This window comes from Acanthopagrus latus, chromosome 10 (assembly GCF_904848185.1).
Source record: "Acanthopagrus latus isolate v.2019 chromosome 10, fAcaLat1.1, whole genome shotgun sequence".
Taxonomy (NCBI): Eukaryota; Metazoa; Chordata; class Actinopteri; order Spariformes; family Sparidae; genus Acanthopagrus; species Acanthopagrus latus.
The window spans coordinates 12996085-13016710 of NC_051048.1; the positions used below are offsets into that span (position 1 = coordinate 12996085).

The 20626-nt window shown below is 41.2% G+C and overlaps 1 protein-coding gene across 1 annotated transcript in view; it reads left to right on the forward strand.

Annotated features, from left to right (window-relative positions):
- Positions 1–20599, forward strand: part of mta2 (metastasis associated 1 family, member 2) — a 38712-nt gene extending 18113 nt beyond the window's left edge. The window contains exons 3-18 of the mRNA XM_037112049.1: positions 1960–2053; positions 9668–9785; positions 10580–10643; positions 11399–11516; positions 11629–11731; positions 12334–12433; positions 14091–14279; positions 14420–14494; positions 14582–14640; positions 14739–14839; positions 15447–15586; positions 15737–15965; positions 16260–16349; positions 16620–16738; positions 17354–17496; positions 17790–20599. Of these exons, the coding sequence (XP_036967944.1) occupies positions 1960–2053; positions 9668–9785; positions 10580–10643; positions 11399–11516; positions 11629–11731; positions 12334–12433; positions 14091–14279; positions 14420–14494; positions 14582–14640; positions 14739–14839; positions 15447–15586; positions 15737–15965; positions 16260–16349; positions 16620–16738; positions 17354–17496; positions 17790–17943 (1896 nt within the window). The 3' untranslated portion in view covers positions 17944–20599. The remainder of the gene's footprint in view (positions 1–1959; positions 2054–9667; positions 9786–10579; positions 10644–11398; positions 11517–11628; positions 11732–12333; positions 12434–14090; positions 14280–14419; positions 14495–14581; positions 14641–14738; positions 14840–15446; positions 15587–15736; positions 15966–16259; positions 16350–16619; positions 16739–17353; positions 17497–17789) is intronic.
- The last annotated feature ends 27 nt before the right edge of the window (positions 20600–20626 follow it).

The following is a 20626-nucleotide window of genomic DNA, read 5'->3' on the forward strand; positions in this document are numbered from 1 at the left end:
AGGCCTAGAGTAAGCATATCTCAGTTAATAATCCCAGTGAAATACTGTAAAACAATAATCTCACAAACTAAGTTTCTGGTCCCCACTTTGGTGGTTAAAATCTTTTTTCTGAAACTTTGTCTTTCACAAAATCTAAGGTGGTGTATAGGTTAAGGGTGCCCTCTACTGTCAAGAAATGCTATTTTTATGTTGGTCTGTAGCGTGGAAGTGCCGGTCCTCGCTTTGTGAGTCTTTTTCACCGGACCTCACTATGCAGCAAGTACAAGAATGTGTGTGTGTGTGTGTGTGTGTGTGTGTGTGTGTGTGTGTGTGTGTGTGTGTGTGTGTGTGCTGCTGCTCTCCCTTCTCATGATCACAGTCTATCAATGCACAAACCTAAGGGTGGTGACATATCATAGGCTTCATGATAAAACCAGTATACATCTTAATTTGATTAAGTGTGTGTGAGTGAGAAAGAGAGAATATGTGTCTTCAGAATGTTGCTATAACAGTACCACACTTAATCATCATCATCATCGGTACCCCTCTGCTGAGCAGTAGCCCTTTTCACATAGAGGCGGCGCCACAGTGGAGGTTATATATCGTTGAAATAAACATGTACCTGCTGACTGTTTATTAGAATATGGATGCTGTTATAATGTGTTGTGATTGAGATCCTGACATTGTTGACATGAAAAATTTGCATCAACGTGTTGTCCCAAACAGCCAAGGGGGTAGGCGAATGTCCGGAAGTGGTAGGACCCGAGGAGGCTGAGAATATCAACCCTTCGCTAGCCCCTTTGAACACCCAGTCATTTGGGATTTTTTTGAAATCCCACAACTTAACATAACATGTATCCTGTGCCAACATGGAACTTCTGTATTTTCTACATAAACAAAACAAGGCAAAACAGGCTCAACTACCTCGTATATAACATTTGGGTCCCGTAAGAAGAATTTTCAGCATGTCCGGTTATAGGGAAGCTTACACTGACAAAATTATGCCTGCGTCCTCTGGTGGCACAGTAGGGAAATAACCGTACTGTTCGGACAAAATGCTAGCATACAATCTGAGGAGAAAGCCTACGTTTAAAGGCCCCCACACACGGCCCAGACTCAAACCAACAGCCAACTGCCTTTATCCGACCACTCTGTTGCCTCTTGTCTGACCCGTTCTGCAGAAAAGTTGCATTGAACACACCACTTCGACTTGTTATGCATGCGGGTGGCGCTAGTGTATAAAAAAGACGCTGGATGAGAGGTTTATGCACGCAACCCTCTTTACTTTCAATCAAAACGAAACATAACCATTTCAGACAAAAACAGCTGCATACTAAACATGCAGCGAGGCATTACCAAACGAACACAGATTAATTCGTTATGAACGGACATAACAGCTAGTCTTGTGCTAGTACTCCAAAACATAAAAGTGTATAGAAAAAGAAAGCGCACCGCCCCTCCCAGACACCTGGGGAAACACCATGAAAAAAACACAGATGTCATCATCATGATGTGTACCGTCACGCCACTTTAGGAGCCGCAGTGCCAGCTTGCTGTGTGAATTACACAGTGGATCGTCTTTAAGGCGGAGGTACTTGGCTCTGTGTGAACAATGAGGAGCGGAGAATTGGCGATCTGCCGCTACGGCAATAATGCGGCTTCCCTGTGTGAAAAGGGCTAGTGAAGTGAGATGTCTGCACAGATCCCAAAGGATACTAAAATAAAACAACCATCCAGCCACAGTCTGTGTAACCTGACTCAAAAGGTCAAAAGTAAGGATATCCCGATCTGATCTGCAGGATCGGGGCGATATGGGCATATTTTCACTGATTGGGATCAGCAATTTTGAACAGAGCACAATTTGTAGTAGTACACAGAACTTAAATTAGAAAACAAAAGCAGTCCAACGGCAATGTAACATCTGCAATATGACTGCTGTGTGGAGGGGTATTTTACCCGTATGTTCTTCTCCATTTGCAGACAGCCAATGGGAATGTGGAGGCGAAGGTGGTGTGTCTCTTCAGGAGGCGAGACATCTCAGGCAACCTCAACACCCTGGCTGACAGTAATGCAAGTAAGTAGCAACCAGCAAGTGTAACCCTCTCAATTCCCCTCTGTTGTATACAGTAATGAACCTATTCCTCATTGAGTTTTACATAAAATCCTCAAAGCACCTCCTCAGCATTTATTTTGTAAATTGCACCAAGGTCTGCTTGCACAGTTAAAGTAACACCAGCACTTTTCACTTGAGCTTATTTGTAAAAGGAGTAGTTAAAGAGACAGCTGTGTTTTATGTATGTATATTACATGTTTATTATTATTATTATTATTAATAATAATAATAATAATAATAATAATAATAATAATAATAATAATAATATATGGGCATTATATTTGGTCTGTGTTGAAACCAGGCTAGTTCAAATTGATTAGAAACTATGGTTCGATCTTAAAGATCTTAAATGCTGCATTACAGTGATAGTGATACCAGGCTGCTCTTATACCAACATTTCTGAAGCTTATTTAAATTTGTGAACGAAGCAATAGTCATCATTACAATATTGTCGCAATAACAATATCAAGATATTTGGTCAGAAATATTGTGACATTAGTATCTATCAAGTAAAATATATCAATATAAGGATATACATTGCATATTGTGATTTAGCTAAAATGTTGCGATGTTATTAAAAGGCCATATCGCAGAGCCATACTGTATTATTTGGATTAAGAAACTTTGGAACATTAAGGTGTATAAAGTCTTTAGCTGTGTGTAAAATACATGTAATCAGCATTTCATATGTTCTCCTCAGCTCTTATGAAGGTAGTGGGGGGAGACAGGTTTCCCCTCAGATTTTACATGCTGACATCACAAAATCAGTAAAATGATCCCACACCACACCAGAGTGATTTCTAATGATGGTAATAACAAGAATGATGATAACGTCTGACAACATCTTTCAGTAGTATTTTCTGATTACCTTGCGTCTGTTCTGCCGCCCTTCACCCCACACCGTGTGTGTGTGTGTGTGTGTGTGTGTGTGTGTGTGTGTGTGTGTGTGTGTGTGTGTGTGCGCGCGTGTGTGTGTGTGTGTGTGTATATGTATGTGTGCGCGTGTGTGCGTGCGTGCGCGTGTGCGTTGGGGAGGGAGAGAGAGAGAGAGAGATCAGAGAGCCAAGGAGGTGGGAGGGTGGAGGTAGTGGGATGGTGCTAATGGCATGCAGACTACTGAAGCCTGATCACATTCACTCATTATCCCCTCTTTTCTCCTTCTGGGCCGCAGTGCTCCAGACAAAGACATCCCCACACACACACACCTCTCAATGCATCTCAAAATGGATGCGTTAATGCAGCTTTTTCATTGTACTCACCACACACAGATGCTAAATGTTTGTTCACTGGTCATTTGTGGACAGGTCTAAGATTTGATTAATTACAATAATGTTATATTTTAAAAATATATATGCTATTAAGTGATGCAACACAAGGCAAGTGGGACACATTATAGTAATCACACAATGATATATTTTTTTAAGGTTTATATTCTTTTAGACTGAGTTGTCTTATCTTACAAATATGGCTTTGCCTATTAAGAGTTTATAGCTATTTGTTCCAAAATACTGTGATATTAGCATTTATCAAGTAAAATATATCAAAATATAAGGATATACATTGCATACTGTGACATAGCTGAAATATTGCAATATTATTTGAAGGCCATATCGTCCAGCCATACTCTATCATTTGGATTCAAAAACTTTGGAATATGAGGTGTATATAGTCTATGGCTGTTTAGTGAGTCAGATATTTTTATCCTTTTTTAAGGTTTTTATTCTTTTAACAAGACTAAGTCGACTTGTCTTACAAACATGGCTTTGCCTATAAAGAGTTCAATGATATTACAGTAACAGAGTTTAACCAAAACAGTAAATACATTTTCTTTATGTTTTAATGCAGCTGAACAGATCCATCAGCTTATTCAGCTGCTAGCAGTAGGTGATGGGGTCATTCATGGACATTAGATGGAAAATTTGAACAGTTTTGGTCATTTCTGTAGAGATTTCTGTGTTTGTTGTCAACAGTGCTCAGTGGTTTGAAATGGACAGGGCTCCATTGGAAAATTTTGATTCATAGACTTCCTTTCCCCCAAAAAACTTACTAAGCCTGGTGGTAGGTTTGAAGGGCCGCCCACCAGCGGCAAACCATGTTTTTTTTTGTGTGTGACAGCAGCCTGACACTGGCAGTCCCCTATCGTCCCCTATTGGTAACAGATTCATGACATCGTAGAATTTAGAGTGGTTCCATACTGCCTTGCGTTAAATCAAAGTTAAAAGTTAATTTGTATGGTTGGCACTTTAGTGCTTTAGGAGCCAATAAAAGCATTAAAACCACCAATTATTGCTTCATGCGCTGTATTAATCACTGGCTCGAATGCTGCAGCGATTGACAAGCCTACAACATGAAAACAGTGCAAGCTTACCGTTGGATATTTATAATAGATATTTCATTATAATCAGTGACATGTATTTACATTTGAAACAATGTGGCATTCTGCTTGCTGCCATATTGATGCTGGTGCCGTGGTGGAGAGACCCAACATGAGCGTTTAGCACATCTTGCCTGTAAGTAGTGCAAGGAGTTTAAATAAAAGCTCTGGTCGAGGATCCCTGCATTGCCCACTGGCAGTGGCTGCGACAGACTCAGCAAAACATACCTAAAATTGAAACTGTGACTTTATTAAAACAGCTACCGCCATAGTTTATTCAAAACTGTATTTAATAGCGGTGTTTTACTACCACAACAATGTGAAATTAGCGCACTTAATATCGTTATTATTTTCAAATAGGACAAAACAAAACTTTGTAATAACTATAATTGGTCAGGTCCATCCACCTGCTGAATTTCGGGTCCACCAACTAATTTTCATTAAATTCACTGGTTCTATGTTGACATTCGCGGCACGGAGAGGGCTGCTCTGCCACTGCAGCGGGCGATGAGCTAACATCCATGCTAGCTGCCTCATATTGAATATTTGAATCAAAGCATGGTGACAGTTGTCGTGTTGTTATCAATCGTTCAGTCATTTCATCAAACCACATCCCCTATGAAGCAGAATAGAAGCTAACTTGATTCCACTGGGCAGGTCTCTATCCCTTTTCACACAGAGACACTGCATTAATTCCTCAGCGAATTATCACCATTTCTCCACCTTTGTTTGTCTAAACTGAACCAAGCAGCACCAGCATTAAGCTGAACTAGTGTTTCAATTCATATAGCACGCTGGCACTGCGGATCCAAAAGAGGCGTGATGGTACATGTCATGTCATTGGGATCTGTGTGGGTTTTTTTTTACGTGTTGTCTAGTTTCCAAATGTTAATCTAAACATGTATCTGCCAATGGTTTGCAATCATATGAATGCAGCTATAATGTGTTGTGATTGAGATCCATTACATAATTACATAGTCGGAACCTTTTTTGAATCTCACTGGCGAGCAGGGATGCTGTTGAGGCAGTAACTACAACAACACAATAGTGGAAGGTGACAAAGAAATGCTGATTTCAAGTTTTTTGCTCTGAATCATGCCAAATGATCACCGCCATTTAACTGCGGGAGCCGCCTAGGTCTGTTGCCGGGGACAGATGCTGTTTTACAGGCAGAAACGTGAAGAAGAGTCAGTAGACAGACTTTTTGTGCTTCTACTCGTATTGTACTTCTTTTGTTTAGTGTTTTGTGTTGTTTGCCTTGTTTTTTGTCTGTTTTAAGTGTGTTTATTGTTAATATTTCTGACTTTTTTTTGTATATTCCAAATCTGCACAGGGTGTTTTATTTTGGAAAATGACTTCCTGCCAAGCTTTGCGCTATGTAGCTTGACATGGCTGCAGCCCACTTCCATCAAAAATAGACTTGCATATCCTCTGTAAAGCAGAGCGAAGAGCCGCTTCTGGGATGCTGCTGAAATGCACCAGGCGCTGCTGGTAGAACCAAAAGCATTGTCTAGAACTGCCATGTAATAACTGCAATGGCTAATAGTTGCAATTCTAGAGAGTATCTAATATCCTCTTGAACTCATTGTTGAACTACAGTGTTCAAACAATCACCAACTCTACTTGGGTAGAAATAACCCCTCAATTCACCAAGTTAGAAGTGAAAAAAAAATTGTATCTCTACACTGTTTTTTTCCCTGCTGCCTCTCTCTACCATTACTGGCCTCTTTGTGCTCCTGGGTTAGTTAACTGAATGAGAGTCTGTCACTGAGCAGTGGCTGGAGGCTGATCCTTATATTAGCAAAATAAAATTACAAAAATTGCATATAAAATACTGGTTTGCACATACAGATCAACACATGCAGAATAAAGTTGGTCTGATATTGATATGAAATGGGCTGGAAATTACCCAGAGGAACTGTATGAAAGAACCCAAATATCAGAATCGGCTGGCCCAGACATTAAATGGACTTTAGTCCTTTGGACTTCAGGCAAATTGAACCCATGTATGAACAGAGCAGGTCGTTGTCCAGAAAATACACAGCGAGCAAGAAGAGCAATGTTCCAATTCCATTATTTCTTCCTTCCCGATACTGATTTCAATACCTGGACTTTGGATATCGCCTGATTCCAAGGCCCGATCCAATACCAGTGTGTGTTCAGGAAGGAAAAAAAAAAAAGATTTTCTGTATATACTACTGACCCTGTACAAATATGATTGCTATCATTGTTGTATGGCCTGGCTCAGGTAAAACCTTGCAAAGATTGATTGCCATACAACATTCATATATTATCTATTTTGACAGATAGTCAACCGAAAAAGGGCAAATGAAGAAATCTAGGAATAAATAATTCCCTTATAACCTGCTGCACCGCACTTTGAAGGGCAAATGTTGATGGAGATACCATGTCCACCCAGTGTGCAGACTCAGACACAGGGCACAAATGAGGTCCAAATGTCAGTAGTAAAGCTGACTGCCTCCAAATTACAGCCTTGCGTACTGAACATGTCATCGTTTTACTGGTGGGGTTTTTACCAGAATTAAATATTGCCAAATAGCTGACACGTTGTCTGACTCAAGTGAAATCAACGGCTTCTTCGCCTCTTTGGGTAGAATTGATTTCTGGTGTGTAATGCTAAGCAGAGCTTATGGAGCTAACTGGCTAGCAGGGTCCCACTTCTGATGTAGAAGTGGGACCCTGCTAGCCAGTTAGCTCCATGTGGTATCAGGTCAGAGCGTAGGCTGATGTACTGACTGATAGCAATACCTGCATTTTCGACATTTTCTGCAGTATCGGCAACATTTACGATACTGGTATCGGAACAACTCTACGAGCAAAAGTATGTGTTAAGTGTAGCTGCTTCCTATTCTTTTCTGCTTGCCTGTTTACTGCTTTCCACACTTTCGTTGATATTGTGGATACATCCAAATACAAGTAGTGTTCTATCAACACAAACAGTCATCATTACGGGACAGTCTTCCTCTTGCACGCCCTACTCATGTGCCACTCTGTGCCTAAACCAAATACCAAGTATTTCCAGTAGGTGGGAGCACGTCTGACTTGCTCATTCTCTCTTCTCCAGACATTGTCCAGAGTTCATATTTGGAAGGGGCCTGTCATCGACACAAAGTGACGGTGTCTAACAGAGCCTGCTCTGGTCCTTTCAGTCTGGTATGATTTAGCCCGTTGTGACCCTAACAGTGATAAAGTGAGCCCAGCAACGTCTCTCTGCTGCTGCTTGTTTGGACTAAACCTCACTTTATCCACTCACTTTTTTTCATCATGGCTCCCCTCCTCTTCCTCGTCCTTCTGCTCACGTATCAATTCTTTGTGCAGAACAAAAGGCCCTTGATCTGTCCCCGAGGGCCGCTGCACACAACGGGTTAATTCTGACTTGCCTTGCGTCTTTGTCAATGCGAAGACAGTGTGTGTGTGTGTGTGTGTGTGTGTGTGTTACTGTAATGCTGTGTGTGTTTTAAGCGCTCCCTCTATATATGTGGTTTCCTGTGTGTGTGTGTGCGTGTGTGCGTGTGTGTGTGTGTGTGTGGAGTTGGGGATACATGTTGCAGGGGGGATGGGCGCCTCAGGTTTAGTACACAGGGTTTCCTACTTTGTCTGGCAGGGACTAGCCGGACAGGGGGAGGAGGGGGAAGGGGGTTGAGAGGTTAACAGAAAAGGGGTGTGGCTTAAGGTACCGTCCCTCTCGCACACTATCTCTGAGTCTCTCGCGCTCCCTCTCTCCCTTGCCCTTACTGACAGGGTTTCCTGTGGCTGAGTGCAGGGGCGGAGTCCACAGAGATGGAGCGATATAGTCCCTCCCCTCCAGCTTGCAACAAATTACTCACCAGCCTGAAATTAGGAAAGCGCAATCTAGTGGCCGTAATCTCACACACATGCACACATGCACATACACACATAGAGCTGCCTATGGCTTAATTTGTTGATATCTCTTACTGGCTGGAAACATGGGTGTCACATGGGTGTGGTAATGTGAAGCACTCACATTGTTTTACACGAAGTACATTAATATCAGACTGTGGGCCTGTGCATTGTAGTGGATGGCAAAGATAAAGTACACTCTTAAATTAATACATTCTTGCCTAAGTCTGATTAATTAAAGTAAAAGCACCGCTTAGCGCTTCGGACCACTTTTCCCTTACTTGATAAATTGATGACATTTGAACTCATATAAAGTGCTCTTCAGGGGATTTACAAAATATTTACTACTTGCAATAGGAATTGAAAGCAATAAAAGCAAAGTAAGAATTTAACTTTAGACAGTAAAAGGTAATTACATCAATGTGTGTCTACAGACAAAATGGGCTGCCTTCTTATTTATGTCAGTGAGACCACTACTTGAGGACAGCAGGCGTCCTGATGCAGATTTTTCTATATGTTGAGTCTGATACCTCTCCTGACGCAGTGCAATGCAGCCTGTGTTGGTCAATCAAATAAGTGCAAGTGTGCATTCCTGATAGACTGTGTCATAACATACACTATCTGCTGATAGGGGAAGGTAATACGCCTCACTTATTGTATCATATAAGGGTTTAAAAGTATACCGTGGTACCAGAATTGAGGGTTATCATTCTGTGTACATTTGCTTATCAATGGAATTAAATTCTGGTGTTTACTTAAAAAATACATTTCAAGTTTAAGATGATAAGATAAGATGTGCCTTTTTGTCACCCGTTTCATGTCTGTCAGCACGCAATATTTCTTGAAATTATAATGAAGCTTCTTCGCTCATCCAAAAAGTCCCTCTGTGATCAATCTTTTCAGGGTCATTGCTGCTAATAACAATAATGTAATCATTGTGTGGTGCTGCGATACTGTGAAACGGTAATATTATCTGAGATGGTTATTGTACTGTTAATTCTGTGAATGAAATAACTTATACACATTACAGCGTACAATGAAATCTGTTCTCTGCATTTGACCACTCGAAGCATTCGAAGGTTTTGATTTTTGATCAATAATTATCACTTGTGTGGATAGAATGACTTAGTGGGTAATGACACTTATGAGAATAAGTAGAACAGCCTGGTAATTCAGAAAATACATCACTTTATCGTAATGAAGCAGGCAGCCAGCGGGACGTACTTGAATTCTGTATGTCAACTTTTATTTTGTGACAGTGAATGTTGTTTGTCATCTCCATAGAAAACAGGGCTGATGCTGATGTGTTTGTGTTGTAGGAGAATTTGAGGAGGAGTCAAAGCAGCCGACGCTGTCTGAACAACAGAAACACCAGCTCAAACACAGAGAACTCTTCCTGTCTCGACAGTTTGAATCTCTACCTGCTACTCACATACGGTACATATTTTCTACCAGCAGCTGCAGTTAAGTTTGAATCTACACACCTGCCATGCACAGTTGGGACTGAACTGCTGGGTAAACGGTCTTTGCTGCAGTCATTTAAAGCAGTGATGTGTTCTGTCCCCGCACAGGTCATCCCAGTTTATTCCATCTTTAGAAAGAGCTGTTACCCATCATGTTCAGTTGTTGATGAATGATTCTTAGATAGATGCCAAAGAGACTTAGTCATACCAACACATTACATAAAAATCCAAGTATGGTGGACTCAGTCTGTATTGTTCACTTTATTACTTAAATATTTAGGTCAGGATGTGAGTGGATAAGAATAAGAATGATGCTATGATAAGAATAGCAAATGGACCAAAGAGATATTTTTTTTATACTTGAACAGCAGGTAATTCCAAAATACCAGATTTAATTTGTGTTGAACTTGATATATATGTTTTAATGTGTGTAATCCATCCCTAAAACATGCACTCACTTTTTTAATCAGAAAAAAATGAGCCATTTCAACTTTATGTATTTGATGGATAAACTCCAAAAACACAACAGGGTCAAAAAGTCTGAGACCATTGATCAAAATACTTCTTTTATGCAATTGTTTTTTGAATGCAATGCTATTTTTTTAGATTGCAAACGATAATATCAGCTTTACTCTGAAAAGTGCTTGATTCTTGTTGGCTGTTGCATTAAACTAATTTAAGTCTTTGCATCAAACATTTATTTTTACCTTTGAGACCATAGAGAATCTGTCCATCTTTGTCTCTGAGTGCTACCCTGTGTCTCCTCAGGGGAAAATGCAACGTCACCCTCCTTAATGAAACCGATGTCTTGGTTGGCTACCTGGATAAAGAGGTAAGACACCATCTATATATATTCCATGTTTTCATTTTTCACATTATAAAAACACAGGTGCAGTAAATGAATACTTGGAAGAATGTGCATTTGTCAAGCAGCTGTAATATTTTGTAGAAGTCGACCAGTATGTTTTTACAAGCCGATACTGATTATTGGTAATCAAAGAGACAGATAACTGATAATTGGAACCGATTTGCCATAAAAAAAAATACAAGACATTTCCATTCTTTTAACACGTACTAGTTACTTTGCCTATAAACATTGAATAATCTGAATCTACAATTACTTGTGATGTGTAACCAATCAGATAGTGTTGTGGGCGGGACATAAAGCAGACCCACAGAGTGGAGACAGGATACTGCATCAGTATGGAATTAGGTTTGTGCCAAAAGAAACAAACAAAACTTCTTGTGATGTGTCAAACAAAAACAGGAATTTGAAAGAACATAAAACTCATTTCAAAAATAAAATTTTGTACTTGCAATCAGATAATTTGTCAAATAGTGTAAAATACTGGTCTTTTATTATTCTAATAATGCATTATTTTGTTTACGGTTCCCGCTGCTGGTCTCTCTCTGCTCAGACTTCAGCGCTACATCAGAGCCAAAGTTTTAGATTTCTAAATTCATTTTATTAGCAAAGAGACACGACAACACAGATACCACTGAAAAATGCTGAATAGTGGCCGCTATAATCGGACCTGAGACCGATAATCAGTTTACCCCTAATCTTCTGCTGTGTTTTCTATCCAGGACTGTTTCTTCTACTCGCTGGTGTTTGACCCTGTCCAGAAGACCCTGCTTGCAGACCAGGGCGAGATCCGGGTGGGCTCTAAGTACCAGGCAGAGATCCCTGATAAGCTTGCTGAGGGTGAGTTGCAGATACCTGGCAAGCTTAGGTTTGACTTTTTAATCACTAGGTGAGCTGTTGTCATCTTTAAAGTAGAAATGGTAAAGAGTTGAGCACTTACTCTTTGTACCAGGTGAATCAGACAATAGGGTCCAGGAGAAGCTGGAGACCAAGGTGTGGGACCCCAACAACCAGCTCAAAGATCCTCAGATCGACCAGTTCCTGGTGGTGGCAAGGTAACACTTCCCTGCCATCTGTCACCTAGTTGCATCATCATTGCTAGATCCTGTTACCATGACGACTTCTGACTCTACCATAACAGCTTTTCTAGAGGAAATGCATAAATTGGCAACAAGTTTTATATTCTCCTGGAAAAAAGATATTTTTCATGGTGACAAATGCATCGTGTGTTGTTGGCAGCAGCTTAAGATAAGATTGTTTTAGTCTAGTGTGACTGGTGAGCAGCATATCAGTATCTGTCACACAGACCTCTGCCATGGATGTATCAGAGGTGTTTATTCAATTCAGGGTAAATATACATAACATATTTATCACTTGATGTGCATTTGGTATGCATTTAACACTAGTTTAGCAATGAGAAGATGATATTACAGCAGCATATGGCATTGCAGCATGAAATGTATAATAACTTTGCTTTTGGAGGGAATCATCCTGTTGTCCGTGAATTGGTCTAAGAGCCAAACACTCCATCTAGTGGCCATTTAAATAATATTCAGCACTACACACACTACCCCATAAACATACTACTATATCCTAACTGTAAATGTAGCAGAGACAGATCAGTGATCATTCATTGATCAGTGTCTGTTTATTTCAGAGCTGTGGGGACATTTGCTCGGGCCCTCGACTGCAGCAGCTCCATCCGTCAGCCCAGCCTCCACATGAGTGCAGCTGCAGCCTCAAGAGACATTACACTGGTGAGACTACTGACTGTGTTTATGTGTGTGTGTGTGTGTGTGTCCACAAGCTCATTTTCCATTCTATAGTATACAAGAGTGCTGCAAATAGAAGTCCCAAAAGCCAGAAACGGTTGAGCATTCTTGAACTCCTGCTTTCCGCTTCTTGAAGTCAATGTGTTGAATAAGGGTGCTCTGATCAGGATATTCAGGGTGCGATCACCAGTTGCTGGAAGCAGTATTTTTACATTTTAGAGCATTTTGCAGATGCTTTTGTCCAAAGCAACTTACAGTAATTCATGCATACATTCATACACTGATGGTGGTGGCTGCCATGCAAGGTGCCGACCAGCACATCAGGAGCGGTTTGGGATTCAGAATCTTGCCCAAGGACACTTCAACATGCAGACCAGGGGAACTGAACCAGCGACCTTCCAATAACAAGATGGTGGCTCTACACCGGACCCACAGCCACCCAGTATTGGCTGATACCGATCAAAGGGACTTTTTTTTACTGTATCATCACCTACAATTGTTACAATAGTTATTAGTGGCATAGTAAAATCACCATTCATGAATAATTAGATTTATTATACATACATTTTAAGAAATAGGTTTAAAACAAAGTGAAGTTCTCTAAACTGAAAAAAGAGATTAAAGAAAAAGTAAAGTTGTTAAAGTCTCATGTGTCTCAGTCTTTGCACTGCGGTCTTTGAGCCCAGAAGCCAATACTCCATCACATGGAGTACCTGGTTACTTCAGATTGATAAAATGTGCACTGATGTTAAGCTTTGGTAACCTCAAAACTGTATCCATAAAAAATGTGTTGTCACATTTAACTGCAATTCACAGTTTAACAAAAGTTACTATGCACAGTTTTTCTGTTTAGCTCCCTTGGGGATGACAGAAATGTAGTTATTATGAACAGACAGTCCCAAATGATAAACGGAACCAAGTGCTTCCGACTACAATTTAGCGCATCTTCTCATGCTGTTACCATGGTGATCTGTCTCTCCACAGTGCTGTATCAGAGCTAGTTACAAACACTGGGTGGACCTTTCAAATATGTTGTACTGGTTAAACCAAGAGGGCACTGAAAATCTGTATTGATACCGACAGGAGAGTAGTGAGCTGTTAGCAGTGCTGTGTGGCTGTGTGCAACAGCTCAGAGAAAATGTCTTCCATTTTTTTTTGAGTGAGGGGCTCTATAGATACCACAGGTCAAACTTTTCACAACGTACATTAACTGTTTTGTGAATTTTAAAGTGTTTACCTTGCAAACAAGTGGTTAAATGAGACTACAGAAGTTGTTGGGGACATTAAATGGAGATTTTTTTTTTTTTATCTGTCATTTTGTAAGATTTCATGTGAGTAGTGTCCTGCCTGTCCTAATCTAGTTTTTAGATTAGTTTTTGTCATCCTTACCATTTTCATGAGTGTTGTCACTTGGGGGATGGGGCCAGGTAATATTACAATGAAGCAAAACTGCTCGGTTTACTTGTGTCGGGCCAGATAATCAGGTACCTCTGGCTATGATACATATTGTAATACTAGTGGTACCAGTCTGTGTTTAGAAGTGTGTACTTGTATGGTAGGGTGGATAAATATATAGACTGGTGTCTGTGATGATGAAGCTCTGATGTTCCACCACTCATCCCTACCCTCTCTCTGCTCTCAGTTCCATGCAATGGACACATTGCAGAAGAACAACTATGACTTGGCCAAAGCCATGTCCACCCTGGTTCCACAGGGGGGACCAGTGCTGTGCCGCGATGAGATGGAGGAGTGGAGCGCCTCAGAGGCCATGCTATTTGAGGAGGCTCTGGAGAAATACGGCAAAGACTTCAACGACATCCGCCAGGACTTTGTAAGCGCTTCTTTTCTGTCGTCTTTTATCGTGGTGGTGGACACTAGATCAGTGGGGATATTGAATTCAATATATTAAACTGTCCTGTATATACCCTTTATGCGGAGTTCTGGTTCAATACATGTTTTCCTCTCCTTCAGCTGCCCTGGAAGTCTCTAGCCAGTGTGGTCCAGTTCTACTACATGTGGAAGACTACCGACCGCTACATCCAACAGGTAGATCTATATTTAGTGCCAAAATAGCTTGATTTGGGTTAACCTGGAGATAAAGCCCTTTGTCATTCTTTGTTTTCTCTTTGTCAGAAACGACTAAAAGCAGCGGAAGCAGACAGTAAGCTGAAGCAGGTGTACATCCCCACCTAGTGAGTATGACTGTGAACTGCTAAACTGCTAGTAGTTTCCATGAATATGAACTGAGTAACTCACTCTTCTTTCCACTCTCCACTCCTCACTTCACTAGCACCAAACCCAACCCCAACCAGATCATGGTTCCAGGCAGTAAGCCTGGCATGAATGGGGCGGCAGGCTTTCAGAAAGGACTCAGCTGTGAGAGCTGCCACAGTAAGTTCCATGATGGGTTCCTTGACGATAGTTTCTGTACATTCATTTGCAGACAGGAGAAGACATTTCTGAGAAAAAAAATGACTTCAGATTTTGTTGTTGATTTGTTGTTTTGTTGCTTATTTAAAAGGATTTAAAACTAGTATGATGATGAAGATGAACTGACACAGACATGACTGTTTCAAGTTAAATTGTTTTACAACAATAAATCTTAGTGGATATAGCAAATCTGTCTGTACAGGCAATTCTTGAAGTGTAGAGTACAATGGATACATATGTTTTTACAGGGCAGCAGATGTGAAAACCTGCTGTGTCACCTATAGAAAGAGGATTGTTTCATAGACTTGTTGTTCTACTGTGTCTGTACTGTTAGTGAAAGCTTATCAGTGACAGTTCAGTTGTTACTTCCTCTTTACTACATGCATTGTCTTTAGTGGCACAGCCTTTTTCCAACTTAATATCACTGCAGACTTTGGTGTCCGTCTGGACTCCATCTTAAAACAGTGCAGCTCATGAAAAGATGTTAGCAAAAACAAATGAATGACACAGATATAAGTTGTTGAGATTTATTTTCCTCACTTTTATTTTTCTCCCTCCACCAACGTAGCGGCCCAGTCTCCTCAGTGGTATGCCTGGGGACCTCCTAATATGCAGTGCAGATTGTGTGCCTCCTGTTGGAACTACTGGAAGAAATATGGAGGCCTGAAGACCCCTACACAGCTAGAGGGTGCTGCTAGAGCTGGCTCCGTAAGTCTCCTTTCTCAGTCTTATCACCTTTTAAGAAGGTTTTTCAATTGATATTAAATTTGAGTTATAAACAAGGGTTGACAACTCAGAATTCCATGTGTCATGGTATAGTTGCATCCCTCATGATGTCCCTTCTTCCTCTCCATCCAGGAGTCAGGCCCCCGCGGTCACATGACACGTCAGGAGGTCCAGGGCATGTCACCGTTCACTCGCAACGAGGGTCGAGCCAAACTGCTGGCCAAGAACCGCCAGACGTTCATCCTGCAGACCACCAAGCTGACCCGCATCGCTCGCCGGGTGTGTGAGGACATTCTGCAGCCTCGCCGTGCAGCACGGCGCCCCTACGCTTCCATCAACGCCAATGCCGTCAAAGCTGAGTGTATGTACACACATTCATTAACACTGCTCCGGTTTACAAGAAGCCTATTGTTAATATGATTACACAGACATTATGTGACACCATCTTATGTACATTTTTAATTTTGTGAGTCTTCAATGCTCTTTTCTAGACTGCTATCAAGTTAAGGTTGAGGATGTTCAGTCATATCACATGCTTTGATTTTCAACAGTTGTTCATGCGTTTAAATGTTCTGTGTGAACCAGCACATTGAACAAGCTGCTTTATCTAAACCACACTGAAGAAATGTGTGATTTGAAATGTCTGTATCCTCAGGTATGATCCGGCTGCCCAAAGCCACAAAAACTCCTTTAAAGAGTAAGGTGGTGCCTCGACAGTCACTGGCCACGATAGTGAAGGATTTAGGTAAGAACACATCATGTGACATCATAATCATCCAATTTTTAGGGGCCCTTTGGATAGAAAGCACAGAATTGCTCCTGACAAGCAAGTCAGTGCCTTGCATGGCTACAGCCTCTGCTATCTAGTGTATGAGTTTGTGTGTGTGTGTCTCAATATGTTGCGGCATGTGTTGTACTAGTAGGTCAACTCGAAAAGCACTTTATAAACACAGGCCATATATGTGCGCCGTATCTGTCCTACCCCCTGTCTGATTGGTTGTTGTTGTTTCTCCAGCCATCTCAGCTCCTCTGAAACTGAAGGCATCTAGAGGACCCCCGACACCCATCAACAGGAATCAGGCCAGCCAGCCTCGTGTGGGCCAAAGCCTGCTGGGAAAGAGAGGCTTTGACAGCGTCAGTATTCTGCACAAACACACGTTCATGTTCTTTTCGTGTTTTTTTTTTTGTTTGGAATATGACTGGTGTCAGGAGCTAAATCAAAACGTCACCTTGCTTGACAAGCAGTATGCACAACATGGTCTTGAGATTCGGGAGGTGTGTGTGTGTGTCTCAGCTTCTCCCACAGTTACTTTGTGAGTCTTTTCTGCATAGGTCCACAGAGATACACATGTGTATCATGATTCCAGCATCAGACTACTGTATACCACTTAGTAACTACCAAAACACAAAGAATCAGCTCCAGCCAACTAAGCAAGTGTCTCACACACATTACTTGGGCAGGCCGCCCAAGAATACCAACGTAGCCTAAATATATTTTGCAACCCATTTTAGCATTTATTTTTTAAAACTTTTTTTAACTTTATAAAACATGCTGGAGACAAAGAAAGTCAACGGAGCAGACACATACTGTGCGAGAGAAACGGAAACAGGGTTCTCCCAATGGAACGGTGGCGCAGCGCCGCTATACTGCTAGCTCAGCGCCACTATACTCATGTTCAATGTTAGCTGCTTTCTATTTGTGAAAAAAACATGGTTTATTCAACTTCTTGGTCTTTCATTGGTTCACAGGCTACAGGGGTGCCCTACCCAGCCAATGGGAGGCCGTACACTTCAGGTATGAGGACCACCTCTCAGTCGGTCATCAAGAGGCAGAAGGTCAGCCAGGGAGAGGCACCCAACCCTGTGGTATTTGTGGCTACGAAGGACACCAGGTAAATTTTACTCACTGTGTCAGAAGAATTCTGTAATGTGGAGGACAAACACAATGTGCTGGGTTTTTTTTTATCTGTCACACCACACAACTAACCCATGTCCATGTGTATTTGATGTCGTCGTTATGGATGTTACCAAGTTGTCACTCACTGCTCACTGCCTTCATCAACGGGTAGTCAGCTGATTGTAACATTACTTTGTCAAACTTGTGTTGTAGCTGTCACAGAGAAATTTGCCTTAGAGGTGAAGTATTGGACTTGTAAGTGATGTCCTGGTGCTCTCTTTCGACCAGGGCTCTGAGGAAACATCTGACCCAGTCAGAGATGCGTCGGGCAGCAAGGAAGCCTCATCTCTTGGTTCGGATCAAGCTGCCACTGCCCCCTCGCTCCCTGGCCATGCCCCTGCTCCCCTCCAGCACCAGCGAACCCATTGTCCTGGAGGACTGAAGAGAAGGGACTTGGGGGTCTTTCAGCAGGACATGGGGATTGGATGGGAGGTGGAGAGGGCGGGTCTGTGCTCAAGCCATCACTTAACAGGCAGCACATTACGCCATACCAGTAGTCTTTATTTTCCCTCTTTTCAGTGTCATTTTTCTTTAGTCCTCTGTTACTTCCCAAAAGTTGTGTCTAACACACACACACACACACACACACACACACACACACACACACACACAACTGTACATTTCCATGAAGTTGAACACACACATCAACACGCTGAAACTCACACAACACCTTGGGCTTTGTAGTATTTTATTGCAAATCCAGAATTATTTTGCTCCCCTTTTCAATGCCATCTGTTTTTAAATGTGTAATTTAAATCAAGATATTTCTCATCCTGAAACAATGGTGATAAAGCACACTTTGTTTTTCCTCCATGTCTCTATCTTTGTGTAAATATATGCATCATTTAAGGGGGGTCACCCACAGTATGTAAGGAGAACAGGGGGTGGGCAGGTAGAAATGGGACCGTTGTAGCAGGCCGAAGGTGGAATCTGATTTTCACTCATAAACTTCTTTACTCAATTTCAGCAGGGAAGAATCTGAATAGCTGTTGATTGTAGCTTTTAGACAGTACACATGTTCATTGGGGAGTTGAGGAGACTCTTTGACATGGCAGCTCTCAGGCAGTGTGAACACCATGTTTGATCCATATACAGCCATTTTATTTTTCTCTGTAAATTGTCATCTTTTCCCATCATCTGTTAGTAGACAAACACAAGCCTGTTAAAGGGTTAATAAATCCCCAGAGGTTCATCCCACCTGAACCTAATAATGTTACTCTAGTGTTTGACAGTATGCAGAGAGAGAAGCAAAGGTAAAGTGAGGATAGAATTTAACAAAAAGTAGGTTGTTGTTTTCTCACTATGGTCAAAGCTGATCAAGTGTCAAAAAATCAAATGTCACCCTGTTAGATGCTCACTAAATTGTCTCAGGGCTGCAACTAACCATATTGCTATTCTAAATTAATCTGCCAGATAGCTTTTAATGATAAGGTTATGGTTACGTTCACTCAAAAAAAAAAAGAATACTCAGTTGTTATGCCAATGGAATGTCAGGTGAAGTTTTGTAGTCCACAAAACTTTTCTGGGGCTCCACAGCAAAACGGCATTGCAGCATTCTAAACGCCTCAAGTAGATCGAGACTTGAAACATAAAAAACACAATGAACAGCTCCAACCAGTTTTCCGGTGGAATCCAAGTAGCCCAGAGAACCCAAATGAATTTGAGAATATGTTATTAACACACTTTTTAAAGCTGGAATGTTTACTTTAGCTGGTAGGCTGAAAGTGTTAGTGTGCACCTCGACTGAAAGTGCTCATATTTGTTTTGTCCTCACTTGTGCTCAGTCCCATCTCCACCTTCACACCACAATAGTCATTTTTTACAGGCATCTCCTGTCACTTGATCCCCACTTTTTAGGCAGTTTAAAGAGAAAAGTGTCCCGACTCCTCCTGTTCTCCTGACCTCACCCCAAGAAGTCCAAACAGGCAGTCTGGAATCAAAGGGGGAGAGGGTCGTCATTGGAGTCTATCTGCGTAAATTCAAATTACTGTGGTTTTCATTGAGTTGCACATATGAATGTGTGACTTGCTATGATGAGAGAACACATTTTGCTTAGTGGTACTATGTCTGAGTCTGCAAGAATCCAAAACAAAGCCATAATGTGCAAAAAAAAAAAAATTTTTTTTAATGTTGTCATCCATTGTGAAGGGACTCTTTGACCCTGAGGTTATGTCTCAATTAAAGCCACAGTAGTTCTGACAATGTGCTATTTGGTTGGTTAGAATGAAACTGATACAGAAGAAAAACTAAAGGTGTGTTAATAATGCAGCAAATTTGTTGACACACAGAAGAAAATTAGGGCCAAAAATGAAGTTCGAAAAGTGTATGTTATGAATTGCAAAAAGAGTCTGAGATTAGAGTTGTATTGATTCATTCAGAACTTTATTCATACGGCCTTAATCCTCTTCTGGGAGTGTCTGGTGATGCAGAACAGAGGTGATGTTTTTGATTGTGGCTGGGTTTGAAGACGATATGAAAGGAATCTTCAGCTGTCTCAACTTTTGCTTGGTTTATTTTAGTTCCCTGTGTTTGTACTGTTATGAAAGGGTGAGTACTAAAAGTAAGTTGTTAATTGGATAATTATAATGCCTGTGAATCCCCACTCTAGTGAGGGGTTCCACTGGTTTTATAAGAAAGTTCGGTCCCAATGTGGGCTTTGTAATATTTCTCGGAGAAAAAAAAGAAATTGAAGTCTTGAGTTTGTAGCAAATACTAATCTGTGTAAAAATAAGTGAAAAACTGGCATATTTTAAACTTTTTTACATCTAAACTGTGTAATTCTGCTCCAGTATTTTGGAGATGGCTCTAATAGGCTACTGTACATGTGAAACATTGCTCTCCGTCATAGTGTGGGTGGGGTGGTCATTGAAACCCAGAGGCAACATTCAAAAGGGACAGGGTGCTGATTTTTGTATGATGGAGAGACGGACATGCTACAATTTAAACTTTTCTCAAGTGTTTTTTATTCCAATGTCTCTGTATCCTTTAATGTATCTTGATAAGAAAAGAAATAAAGATTTTTTTTTTCTTTGTGGTCAGTCATGGGCTCTTTGTCAACTGTGTTT